The sequence below is a fragment of the Diceros bicornis genome, chromosome 38, assembly GCF_020826845.1.
Source record: "Diceros bicornis minor isolate mBicDic1 chromosome 38, mDicBic1.mat.cur, whole genome shotgun sequence".
Lineage (NCBI taxonomy): Eukaryota > Metazoa > Chordata > Mammalia > Perissodactyla > Rhinocerotidae > Diceros > Diceros bicornis.
The window spans coordinates 3,478,249-3,492,209 of NC_080777.1; the positions used below are offsets into that span (position 1 = coordinate 3,478,249).

At 37.5% G+C, this 13,961-nt stretch overlaps 1 protein-coding gene across 1 annotated transcript in view; it reads right to left on the reverse strand.

The window, feature by feature from the left end:
- The window catches only part of WDR64 (WD repeat domain 64), a 132,546-nt gene extending 118,585 nt beyond the window's left edge, over nucleotides 1-13,961 (reverse strand). The window contains exons 1-2 of the mRNA XM_058533548.1: nucleotides 13,817-13,961; nucleotides 10,744-10,874 (exon numbers count right to left, since the gene is read on the reverse strand). Of these exons, the coding sequence (XP_058389531.1) occupies nucleotides 10,744-10,874; nucleotides 13,817-13,961 (276 nt within the window). The remainder of the gene's footprint in view (nucleotides 1-10,743; nucleotides 10,875-13,816) is intronic.

Sequence of the window (13,961 nt, forward strand, 5' to 3'; positions counted from 1 at the left end):
GATAATGACAACATATCTGTTGAGTGTTTGAGAAGAGAGGTGGGAAGAAATCCTGGAGTGATGCCCTTTATGAGGCAATATTGGATGCTTTAGATTTGGGCTTGGATCCAAATCCTGATTCTACTGCCTAATACTCACATGATCTCAGGCAAGTTCCTTAGGTTCTCTGTGCCTGAGTTTTCCCCGTCTGTAAAATAATGATAGTCAATAATAACCCCAACCCCATGTCTTGGTGTGAAGATTAAATGAGGAAGTGCATGGTTAGGTTACTTAGTAATTAGGAAGATTGAGAAGTACATAGATTGCACCAAGTTCCAGGTACGAATTCAATTAATGTCAACATCGGAGTAAATATAATTCCCAATTTTTCAAGAGACAGTACAGGAAACAGAGCTCAGATATCCTCTTTGCTGGTTCCAAACTGTCTACTAGGCACCTTTGCTGCCAGCCCAGACAGCACATCAACCACACACATACATGTATCAGTCAACCATCACTCATGAGCACATCAGCCATCAGTCATACGTGTATTTCAGAATCACAGCTACATGGAAGTAGGTGCCATCACATAGAACATCTCCTCTCACAGAAATGATAAATTTTGCTGCTTTTACCTGTAATAACACAATATTACAGCGCTTACCATAAATAATTTGAAAAAGATACTTAAAATATCAAATTACTAAAATTTCTTGAGGAAAAATTTGATAGTATACCAGATAAACTCATTCAGAAGAGACAGCTAAAGTTTTACATTTTGAAAGGAAATGTTTCAAATTAAGCAATGTTTTTAAAGAAAATGTCTCCTTTCCCAGGGTAGGCTATAGCCTCAAGGATCTCAAATTTCTTTTCAACAGTTTAAATTTCAGTCTAGTAATTATATGTGTGACATGCTTGGAGTATTTTATGACTATTAATGAAGGTTTAGCGTATTAATTTTCTTTTAACTATGTTATTTAAAGGACTTGCTCCATACTTGAAGTGATTCATTTTTTTTAACTATGTTTTTTTTTCATGTTTCCATAAGGAACATATATTCAGTGTAGAACATTTGGAAAAAATGAAAAGCAGGTAGAAAAAAAATCACAATCTGTATGCAACTTATTTTTTAACCCACCCTGGGACATACTTTTAATATTTTTGAAGCTAGAAAATATAGTTTTAGATTTATAATAATTCACTTTAAATTCACTTTTGGGGGAACACTGTTATAGGCATTTCGTATAGAGTTGTATGCCTCTTCTTTCACTTAGACTGTGCTCGTAAAAGAAACGCGTTTGTGAATTGGTCACTGGAAACATAGACTAACAGGGTGCTATGGGAAAGTAGATCATTCTGCACCAGAATCTTCCACTGACTAGCTTTATAAACTTAAGACATTCTCATTTCTTTGGCTCTCTTTACATCTAGTTTTTCTCATTATAAATTAAAGAGTCAGATATAGATGATGTTTTAGTTGAGTTCTAAGGTTTCATTATTCTATAAATGTCAATTTTTCGGAGTGTATTTGTCACCGACTAATTGCCCCAGGAACTCAAGGGAGGTTTCGGAAGCGTGTAACTATTTCTCTAAATTGTTTGTTCTCTTTTTTGTTATGGTAAGAGATGCAATCACCAACTACCCTGAACTGGTCCAAACTCCACCACAAGAGTGACCTGTGCAGACCGGAAAAGTGCCCAAGAGATGACCTTTGGCTCATTTTTTAATACTAAGATCTCTGCCCCAGGAGGAGCTTAGGACCCGTTACCGTAACCTGCAGTGTATGTGGAAGCATGTTTTCTAGCTGAGCCTGCTCAAGGGAATATCCACCTCTCCCTTTTGAGCATTCATTCCCCATCCAAAATAAAAGGCCCCTGCTGTCCTGTGCTCAGGGAGCCACGACTTTGGAAATGATTCTGCGTGGTCTCCTATTTGCTGCAAATAAACTCTATTTTGTGTGACAACTTCTTCTGGTGGAAAGTCTGATTTTAACTCTCCAGGAAGTGAACCCACTTTGGTTTGGTAACCCATTTGCATCTAAAACCTAGCAAAAGAAAATGTGGCATTGTTACGACAAAGAGATTTATATTCAGAATCTGATTTGTATGTTTGTGCCCGAGTTTAAAAGAATAAATCTAGTTATTATCTGATAAGATTAATATTAAATGATTAAAAAACAGGTAATCTGGGGGCCGGCCCCGTGGCTTAGTGGTTAAGTGTGCACGCTCCGCTACTGGCGGCCTGGGTTCGGATCCCGGGCGCACACCAACGCATCGCTTGTCCGGCCATGCTGAGGTGGCATACAGCAACTAGAAGGATGTGCAACTATGACATACAACTATCTACTGGGGCTTTGGGGGAAAAAAAAAAGGAGGAGGATTGGCAATGGATGTTAGCTCAGGGCCAGTCTTCCTGAGCAAAAAGAGGAGGATTGGCATGGATGTTAGCTCAGGGCTGATCTTCTTCACAAAAAAAAAAAAAAACAAAAAAAACCAGGTAATCTATACTGAAATGAATTTAGTCTTCCAGCATTGAATTTCCACTTTACAAATGATGGATCTGAAGCCCAGAAAGGTTAGATCACATGGCTTGAAATAGAAATGCCTCTTAGGAGCATTGGTACAGATGGTTTGCGAGGAAAATGACAGAACAATAAAAGAAGAACCACATAGATAAGGAGAACAGATTGGTGGTTAGCAGAGGAAAAGGGGGTGGGAGGGTGGGCAAAAGGGATAAAGGGGCACACTTGTACCGTGGCGGATAAAAACTAGACTATTGGTGGTAAACATGAGGCAACCTATACAGAAACTGATATATAATAATGTACGCCTGAAATTTACACAATGTTAAAAGCCAATACGACCTCAAAAAATAAAAAAAATAAAAAGAAGAACCTTCCTGCACTATTTTTTTAAACTTCAAGTGATTCATCATATACGTATAGCAAGCTAGAGGCTGGTCACAAGTTTTTCTGTTAAATTTGCATATGATTTATAGGAATGCAAGAGATGTAATAGGATAATGTCATATGAAATTCTAGATAGAAAGGGAGAAAGATCACAACCAATTTTCTGTATGGCTTTAGATAAGGCAGTTAACCTTTCTGCTTTTCCTTTCCCTCATCTTTACTACTGAAATAACGTTATCGTCCATTGTCTACATCATGGGCCTGTTGCGAAGAGGAAAGGGAGGTATTTGCAGAACAAAAGACATTTTACAAATGTAAGATGATTATGACATTCTAACTGGAAAGGGAATGAGAAGGAGAAAAAGAAGTAGATCAGGGAGAGAATAAGGCTCGATTTCCCCATTTACACAATAAAAAAACCTGAATTTACCTCAGATTAGTATTCCATCACACTCAGTGGCCAAATGCTCGGTTAACTTAGAAATTTATGTAAATGCATTTACCACAGAGTACCGTGTCTCATTTGTTGGCATTATGCGACATCTTTAGAGCATTGATTTCCTAAATCTAAGTGTATAACATAATATAAACAGACTTCTGTAGTTTCCTGAAATGCATACATTATTTGGTATTGACATGAATCATTTGTTATACACTCATTTTCATGTTTTTAGTGGTCCAAAACTATTGCATTAGAAATTCAAGCACATAAACCATTCAATGTGTGAGAAATATTCTTAAGAAAATTGAGAACAGTGAAGACATGTGATTCTTAAAATCACATCTACTCAAAGTTTAGTGACTCAGTGTGATAGAGCCCAGATCCTGGAAAAAACACATTCACTTTGTACACTTACGTGATTCAGGATAAAAACAGCCATTTCTGTATTCCTGCCAAATTGCTGACTGCCTCACTATTCATTTGATTTCTTAAATTCTTTTTATCTTTGAGTGGTTAAGAGCTTTTGTTAACAAATACATACATATTTGTCTTCTATTTTACTGAGTCAGTAGGTTAAAAAAACAAAAGAGGGGCAGCCCAGTGGCGCAAGCAGTTGTGTGCGCGCACTCCATTTTGGTGGCCCCAGGTTTGCCGGTTCAGATCCTGGGCATGCACTAATGCACCACTAGTCAGGCCATGCTGTGGCAGCGTCCCATATAAAGTGAAGGAAGATGGGCATGGATGTTAGCCCAGGGCCAGTCTTCCTCAGCAAAAAAAGAGGAGGATTGGCAGATGTTGGCTCAGGGCCAATCTTCCTCACCCCCCCAAAAGAAGCCACTGTTCCACTTGAAGTATTGCTTTTAGATCCATGCCCTGGGCCCTATACTTTTAGAGCAGCACTGTCCAGTTGAACTTTCTGTGATGATGTAAATGTTCTGTAACCTGTCCTGTCCAATACAATAGCCAGCAGCCTCACTGAATATTGAACACTTGAAATATGACTAGAGCCATTGAGGGGCTGAATTTTTTATTTAATTTAAGTGTAAATAACACAGGTGGTTAGTGGCTACCATAGGGCAGCTTGATATTGGCTCAAGACAAGGCTAACTAAGGGAAGCCATATTGTAGAAAAGAAACCCTATTGTAACCTTGAATGACCTCTGACTAACTAACCCAGCTGGATGTGCACCCTCCGGAAGATCTAACTGCTCTGTAGATTTTACGACCCCTGCTTGTGCATGTACCTCCCAGATGCGATAAGATGATAACTTTGTTCTTTTGAGTTCCTTAGGAACATGATGACCCGGAACAGAGAGTCTATGCTGACAGCCATCATCAATGACAACTGAAAGATCTGGTGTGGCGACTCCCAGTTTGTAACACCAGAGGGTCAACATTCCTAACCCCCTCTCCTATAACCCAACTGCCTATATAACTGCTGTAAGATTTTGTGCCCCCTTAAGATGGTTCTTTTGGACATTAGTCCGCCATCTTCCCTCTTGCTAGCAACCTGTAACAAAATGCCCTTTCTCTGCCACCATATTGCCTCTTGACAATTGGCTTTCGTCTCGTGGCGAGCAGATCGTGCCCTTTGTGCAGTAACAAGCTCAGTTTCAGAGGGTCCCACTCTAGTTCTTTCCATGGCCCCACTCTAGTTCAGGGGCTAAGAGGCCATTGTCCACCAGGAGTTCATGCTCATGTTTTTAAACCTAGATTCCTGAGATCCCAGAATTCCCTTCCCAAATGGCTCCAAGACCACTTCTAGGGCCCATGGTGTCTCCTACCCAGGTCGATCCTCATGAGGGTGGAGGATACACCACTGGCATGTGCACTCCTAGGCCTGAGGGGTGGCCAGGGCATAGTGTCGGTGGAGGTAGAGTATGGAAGAGCTTAGACATGTGTCCATGCATGGCCTCTCATGATGTGGGATGGAGCTGATAGTGGGAAAAGAAGGGAGATGGGTCAGGGCCAGTTTCCGCTTGTCTCCATGTTTTAGTGTGAAACTATAAGGGGTATGAGAATTTTAAATTCTCATCTGGACTTCCAGGACATTATTAAGGTATATCTGTCAAAATTTGGAGGATGGAACATATTTTATTTAACAATTAGCTTGATTTATAATTTTAAAATATTTAGATTTATGGTATGTGGGCTTCTATTTATATTCTTGCCCAAATTTAAGCAGTGCGACTGCACATTTGACCTGTCTGTCAAACTAGTTGATGATAAAGAGTTTGACATCACATTCTTGAGATGGGCTCTTCCAATCATGGTGGCTCATTGTATCATTTTCTTTGATCTTCTGATATTTAAACACCTTATATTAACTTTTGTTCTCTTACGCTTGTGCTCTTGGAGAACAATGTCAAATGTCTTTTCCTTCCTCTTCGTGGTACTCTCCCCAAAGCATGAAGCTGAACTCTTTCTATTGAATGTGGTCAGACAAGGCCTGTCCCTCTTTCAGATGTTTGACAGCAAAGATCCATCCTTGCTGGTCAGGAAGATTTCCTTCTATCTCTATTTTGACATCTTCTGTGCTATTCAATAAAAATATAATGTAACATAATATTTATAACTTTAAATTTTCTAGTAGCCACATTAAAAATGTAAAGAGAAACAACTGAAATTAATTTTAATAATATTACTTTATTAACCCAATATATCCAAAATATAATTTCAACATGTAATCAATATAAACATTGCTAGTGAGATATTTTACATTGCTTTTTGCACTCCATCTTTGAAATCTGATATGTATTTTACAATTACAGCACATATCAATTAAAACTAGTTGCATTTCCAGTGCTCAGTAGCCCCACATGGCTAGTGGCAATGGTTTGGAACAGTGCAGATCTAGAGTTTCTAAAGGTTCAACCTCAAGGATTATGGTCTTTTCTATGAAAGATTTTCTGAGATTTTGTGATATTGTAGCTTCACTAAGGATAAATCCAAAATTTCTCAGTCATTCTTTGAATGTCTTGTTTATTTGAATGTCTGATTTTACCTGAACTATCTAAGCAGGTGGGCATATCCAAATCCCGGCCCAACCTGTGCTCAGGTTTCCTATCCTTGGTCATGTCCAGCAATGACGGACTTTGAAGTTTCATTAGTGTTTCATTAGTGTATCCTGAGAAGAACTCATTCTACTTTTAGTAACAAAAAATAATTCCAGAAAAACAGATCACCACTGTATAAAATTCAGGTCACCAATCTAACAATCTCTTAGAAATCTGCAACTAAAAATCCAAAACATCTTGGAAAATTGAACGTGAATATAGGACTCATCAAAAAAAAGAGAAGGAAAGAAAGAGAGAGAGAAAGAGAAAGAGAGGGAGGAAGGAAGGAAGGAAGGAAGGAAGGAAGGAAGGAAGGAAGGAAGGAAGGAAGGAAGGAAGGAGGGAAGGAAGGAGGGAAGGAAAGAGGGAGGGAAGGGAGGGAGGGAGGGAGGAAGGAAAAGAAAAGAAAAAGTGGTAATCTTGGCAATAGGAATTCATTATCTTTGACAGATGAACCTTGTACTCCAGGAACCCCTTCCCACCTCTATCTTCATCTAGATTATATATATACTGTGCTTTCATATTTCCACTTTTGATGTCATCATCAAGTAAGGATCTAAGTGAAAATCATACTTTTACTTTTCATTTCTTGCAAACACGAAATGCCTTGGAAATAGGCTCCACAGTAGAATCTTTACACAAACCTGTAGGAGTCCAGGGCTTTGCTAGCACTCACAGAAGTTTGTGAGAATGGTTTCCAATTTCTACAAGCAACCTAAAATATTTACAGGAACTATCGAGAAGACACAGGATGTACTGAAATTCAATTACTGATGAATTGAGGTATCTATTAGTTACAACTGCAGTAATTCAAAAACTCTGTTTTATTGAAATTCTATTAAATTTATAACTTAATTTGAGGACAATTGGGATCTTTACAAATTGAGTCTCTCAATTATTTTCCATATCTTTTCTCACTCCTTCAGTCAAGTGTCATAGTCTAGTACATTCCTTAAGATTTATCTCATGACGTGTTCTGCTATTTGTTGCTCTTGTGAATGGGATCTTTTTTTTTCTGGTTAGTTTTGTGTATGCGTGTAAGGGAGAGTTATTGCTGGTGTTTCCATGTTTATCTTCTTTGAATTCTCTAGAATTCTCTTCTTAGTTCTAATAGTTTGCCATGAGATTCTCTTGTATATTCTTACTAAACAACTAAATCGTCTACAAATAATGACAATTTTGTATTTTTAATAGAATAATAGATTTAATAATTTTAAAGATTTTAATAATTTCAATAAAACTTTACCACTTAAGAAATCATAATTAACTTAATCAATGATTTATATTATAATTTAATATATAAATTAAATGTATTAAATCTAAACTTATTAAATTTATAATTAATCTAATTCATAATTAATAATTAATGCATTATAAGTAAATTATAGTTCATTAAGTAAAATTAATAAAATTTAATGATTTTAATAATTTTGAAGATTTTAATAATATAATAGATTTTTATTGCATATTACTTCCTTTTTTTGCATTGCTTACAACCTCCAATAAAATGTTGAAGAGTAGTGGTAATAATAGACATCCTTTTCTTGTTCTTGACTTCAATGGGAAAGTTTCTAGTGAATTTTACCATTCAATGTGATCTTTGCTTTAAATGTGTTTCTAGTAAGTCCCTATGGTAGACACATTCCCAAGTGACCCCACCCCCACACACAAAAAGAGTTACATTTTTGTATAACCTACATCCCTTGAATGTGACTTGCTTCTAACCAATGTAATATAGAAATGTGATGGGCTGTTTCTCCCATGATTATGTTACATTATACAAGACACTGTCTTAGTGGACTACGGAGAAAGAGATTCTCTTGCCAGCCTGGAAGAAGCAAAGTTGTGAACTGCCTGTGTAGAGGGCCACATGTCAGAGAACTGCAGACAGCCTCTGGTACATGAGGGCAGCTTCCATCTCCAGCTTCCAGTCAATAAATGGCTGAGGCCCTCTGTCATACAACAGCAAGGAAATGAATTCTGCCAACAACTTGATTGAGCTTGGAAGCAGATTCTTCACAAGCCAAGCCTCCAAATGAGAACACCTTGATTGCAGCCTTGGGAGACCCTGACCTGAGCGGAGGACCCAGTGAAGCTGTGCCCAGACTCCTGATCCTTGGAAACTACGAGATAATAACGTGTGTTTTCTTCAGTTGCTAAGTTTAGAAAGGAGGAAATCCTGCCGTTTGCAGAAACGTGGATGGACCTTTTGGGCGTCATGCTGAGTGAAATAAGTCAGACACAGAAAAACAAATACTGTCTGATATCACCTATATGTGGAATCTAAAAAAGTCAAACCCATAGAAGTGGAGAGAAGAATGGTGGTTACCGGGGGCTGGGGCAGAGGCGGGGAGGGGAACTGTTGGTCAAACTTCCAGTTATAAGATGAGTACGTTCTGGGGATCTAATGTGCAGCATGGTGATTATAGTCAATAATACTGTACTAGATACTTCAAAGTTGCCAAGAGAGTAAACCTTTAATGTTCTCACCACAAAAAAGTAATGGTAATTATGTGACATGATGGAGATGTTAGCTAACCCTATGGTGGCAATCATTTTGACGTATGTAAGTGTAGCAAATCACTGCACTGTACACCTTAAACTTATATAATGTTATATGTCAATTATATCTCAATAAACCTGGGAAGAAAAGTTGCTAAATTTGTGGTCATTTGTTATAGCAGCTGCAGAAAACTAACAGTCCTCTTTATCAAGTTAAAGAAATTTCTATTATTCCTATTCTGCTAAGATTTTTTTTCTTTTTAAAAACAGGAATGACTATTGAATTTTTATTGAATATCTTTTTTATTTGTATTTTATTTTAAGATCAGGAGTCAGCAAACTTTTTCTAAAAAGGGCCAGATAGTAAATCTCTTTGGCTTGCAGGCCATTCAGTCTCTGCTACGACTATTCAATTTACTGTTGTAGCTCGGATGCAACCATAGACGATATATAAATGAGTGAGCATTGCGGTGTTCCAATAAACTTTGTTTACAAAACAAGTGGCTGCCCAAATTTAGCCCATGGCCTCTAGTTTGCTGACCTCTGATTAAGGTTATCATAGTATTTTTTCTCCCTTAACTTGTTAAATGAAATATGTTACTAGATTTTCTAATATTGAATCATCTTTACTTTCCTTGGGTAAATTCTACTTGGAAATGATTTTTTAATGTATGGCTGAACTCAGGAAAATTTTGTTTAGGACTTGAGCATGTATATTTCTAAGCAGTATTGGCCTATAGTTCCCTGACATTTTATCTTTGCTCAAGTCAGTGTTGTTTTAGCCTTGTAAAATGATTTGGATAGCTTTTCAGCTTTTTCTAAGTTGTAGAAAAACTTATATAATGTGTGAATTATGTGTTCTTTAAAGGCTTAAAAGAAACTTTTTTGTTTGCAATTTTTTTCCCAAAATTAATTGACTAATTTTTTATTTGGTTGATGTTGGGAATTTACGCTTTTAAAATCGGTTTCTAATTTTATTATATTGGAAGTTATTGAAATATTCTTTTTAGCCTTACATATGGTCAATTTTGTGATGGCCTTATATATACTTGAAATGTACTTTTCCTATATCTTGGATTCAAAGTTCTATTTATACATATCTACCAGCTTGTTGAACGTGGTAGTCAAATCCTTTAAATATTTGCTTTTTCTTTTGTCTGCTATGTCTACTGATTTTTAAGAGAGAGACAGATAATTTTTTAATCATTTTAATTACTCTGTATGCAGGGGTGCAATTTTTTAAGTTGTAAGCTACCACAAATCCTTTTAGAATAGGAAGACTACGGTTTATAGACAAATCTACAGAGTGTGGTCTTCTGTGAGATTAAACAAATATCAGAGGCCTCCCTCTCTCCTTTACCATTGTCCATAGATCACTTAACAACCAAACACGCTTCTATGTGTTCTTCCAAGAACACCAGAATGATATCTGAGTCAATACCGTGCCAATCAGAAAACAACTCAGGAAATGTAAGAGGCAGTCAACTGTAGCCTTTTTCTTCTCTTATGGTAAGAATTTGGATCCACCCAAAATGACACTATTGAAAAGGAATATCTCATTTAGAATGTAATGAAGGCCATTAAAATCTTAGTTGTCGTTAACGGCGTGCATAGTTCTTCCACTTGGTGGCTTGGTCTAAAAGTATTTAAGAGTTACTCATTAATAATACAGTTAAACATCTGTCTGGTTTACCAACTTTCACTTATGGGCAATGGCCATGTCGTCACGGGTGTAGGCATTTAAACATGCCACCATATTTTGAGTTTAGCCTCTGTAGGAGTAACACTTTAATTATTTATTCTGAACAAAGAAAAATAATACATGGATTTATATTATAAACATGAAAAGTGACTACCTCACACCAGTCTATAGATGCATCAGGGTTGTTGCAGAGTTTCCTGTAAAAGCATTTCACATCTTGATTCTTCACTTCTGCACCAAAGAGTTCCTGTACTGTCGCATAAAACTTATCACAATCAATTGTATCTGCATTGTAACAAAGTACAAGAACATTGTCATAAAATTCCAAGAACTATATTGTCTTTTTCAGCTGCTTTTTCTATTTGCTAATCTATCTTACGGTTCCAACTTATAATAACTGGATTCTTTTGCATTTTAAAGATCTTTTCATTGGAAAAATAACCAGGTCCTTGGCTAAAATATTACTTAGTCAAAAGAAAATATTTTACTTTGGTGTTTATTACCTCCTCTGTAGCCTTTGTTTCAGGAGTTATTTTAGGAGTTTTGTTCAGGAATACAAAGATAAGAAAGTGAATTACTTCTTTCCTATTTGTGAAAAGTTTTATTGATCAGGAATATCTGCTAGAATTCATCTTGAGCGGAAGTTTAAAAGTGACAAAGAGCAATTCTTGATTGGTTCTTTGACATTATGTAAACACACACACACAAGTACACAAACACACCATTGCTTTTAGATTTGAATGTTGCTTTTGCCAAATTTGGTGATTCACTGGAGTTATGACGAAGCAAAAGAAGGAGTTAAACACAAACATGTATTGAGCATCTGTTATGTGTCAGAATGGAGCTAGACACTGGACTTAGAATGGAAAACTAGATAGACAAGATCTCTCCTTCAGGGAATTTACATTCTAGTGGGAGAAACGGAAAATTAGAATGTGAGCGAACAAATGAAATATTTGCAGATTGTGACAGGCAAGACTAATTACTGGAGATAGGCATTAAGTGAGAAGGGCTTGAGGGGACTTTCTGGGATGCTAGAAATGTTCTCTGTCTTGATCTGGTTGGTAGCTACAAGTATGTTTACCAAGGTCCAAATTTATCAAGGTATATACTTAAGATTAGTGTATTTTATGGTCTTTACTGTGTGTATATGATACCTTATTACCAAAGAAAAAATCATTAAATCTAGAGTGAGATAAGTGCTAGGAAGAAAACTAACAGGGAGCTGTGATAGAATTATCTTGTGGTGGGGGGGGGATGGACCTCAGGGAGGCTCTCTCTAAGGACATGGATACAAAAATTACGCTGAGATCTGGTAAGCAAAAAGGAGTCAGCTATGTGAAAAGCTAGACAAGAGTGTTTTAGACAGAGGCTGACTAACAAGAAGACGCTGAGGTGGGAAAGAGCTTGGAGTGTTCTGGAAGGTCACTGAGTATGGAATGTAGCAAGGACTGGGGAGAGTCCTGTGAAGTGAGATCAAAGAAGGAGGCAGAGCTGGAGTCAGAAGTTGTATTTTATTCTAAGCATGATGCTAAGCTATCCTGGAGGATTTTATGTGGGGAAATGACATGAGTTGACTTAAATTTTTTTGAAAGCATATTGGCTGCAGTGAGGAGATCTAAGAACAAAAGCTATAAAGTCAGCAAGGGGCTAGTGTGTTAGTCCGGGTTTCAGATGATGGAAGCTTGGGCCAGAGTGATACAGAGGGTGATGGTACATCCTGGGCTGCCATGGAAAGTCTCATTTATGCCTGTTTTCTCAGCTTAATTATTAATAACAACCCATTTCACTCTTGAAAGTGTTCTCAATTGGGTGACAAGTGATATGGCACCTGAGAGATAGTACTTGAGATGCTGAGATATGGTTGTAAGAAGAATTACAAAGACTTGCTAGTGGATTGGAAGTTGTTGGGGCAGAAGCGGTGAGTGAAGGACAGGCAGGATTCTAGAGCAGTGGTTCTCATCCCTCTCCCACAGGGACATTGGGTAATGTCTGTAGACATTTCCGATTGTTACAACCAGGGATGGGGGTGCTACTGACATCTGGCCGATAGAGGCCAGAAATGCTGCTAAGCATCCTATAGTGAACAGGACAGCTCTACACACACACATCACACACATACAGAACAAAGAACTATTCAGCCCCAAATGTCAGTAGTGCCAAAGTTGAGAAACCTTGTTCTAGAATGACATTCAGGTTTCTGGTTTTAAAACTCAGCATATGTTGGTACTATTTACCGAAACAAGGGCAAATGAGGAAGGGCCATGTTTCTTGGGGAAAATAAAGTATTCCATCTTGGTCATATTAAGTTTGAAATTTCTGTGACATCTCCGAATAGCTTAGCTGTGTTAAATTCACACCAACTAGTATAAAATATGTGTCTCATTGTAAGTGCCACTGGATGAGGATGATGAGACTTTCCTTTCCTGAGAGGATTTTAATTCCATCATTGACAAAAAGACGTGAGAGCAATATTGCATGGATGAATCCTGTGGTGTACTTAACATCATTTTTGAGGTAAACAACTATCTCATTAAAAACATTCTCTCTAGTGCTTAGCTTCTTGCCTATGGTGAGAAGTAGACCCTGTTTTCCAGTATGTATGAATGAATATGAATGTATGCAAGTATTAGCAGTCTGTTGAAAGTTAAGATTACATTTTTCCCTTCTCAGTCTTTGAGGCCAGTCCCTCTGTCATAGAAGGTAATTTATCTAGCAGTACTTAGTTTTTATCAAATATATTATATATATATATAGAGAGAGAGTATATATATTGTATAGATATATATTTTATAGTATGTTATACTGTGGTATAGCATATATGTGTGTATACATATATTGCTCTGCTTATGAAAGTCTTCATGGTCTCGTGACACCCTTAAGTAAAGAGATGGCAGGGGGCTCACACGGCTTGCTAACAATCATTATGCACTACTGAGCATCCCAGGTCAACCAGTGAGCTACCACATGGTACATCCCACAGAAGAACCCTTAGATATCTCTTAATCCAACTCCCTAGTTTTACCTTTGAGACAACTATGGTTCAGAGAAGTGAAAAGAGCTTCCCCAATTCCACTTAGCTATTTAGAGACAGAGTCAGAACGAGGACTCAGGCCCCCATTCAATGTCACTGCTATTAAGTTCTGTTGCTTCTCTCTTACGGCTGAAAACATTTCTCAGTTCTAACCATCAGACCCACTGCACAGCCCTGTCATCACCGATCTTACCTTCCTTTTGGATAAACAAGCCTGCTCTTTCGTCCCTTTTTTGGGCCGCTGTACGTTCAACCAATTTTTCAAACTCCTTCAACGCTGTCTTGAAATTGCTAACCTGAAGCGCAGCGTTGATACGCTTTTCCTCCTTGATATCCAT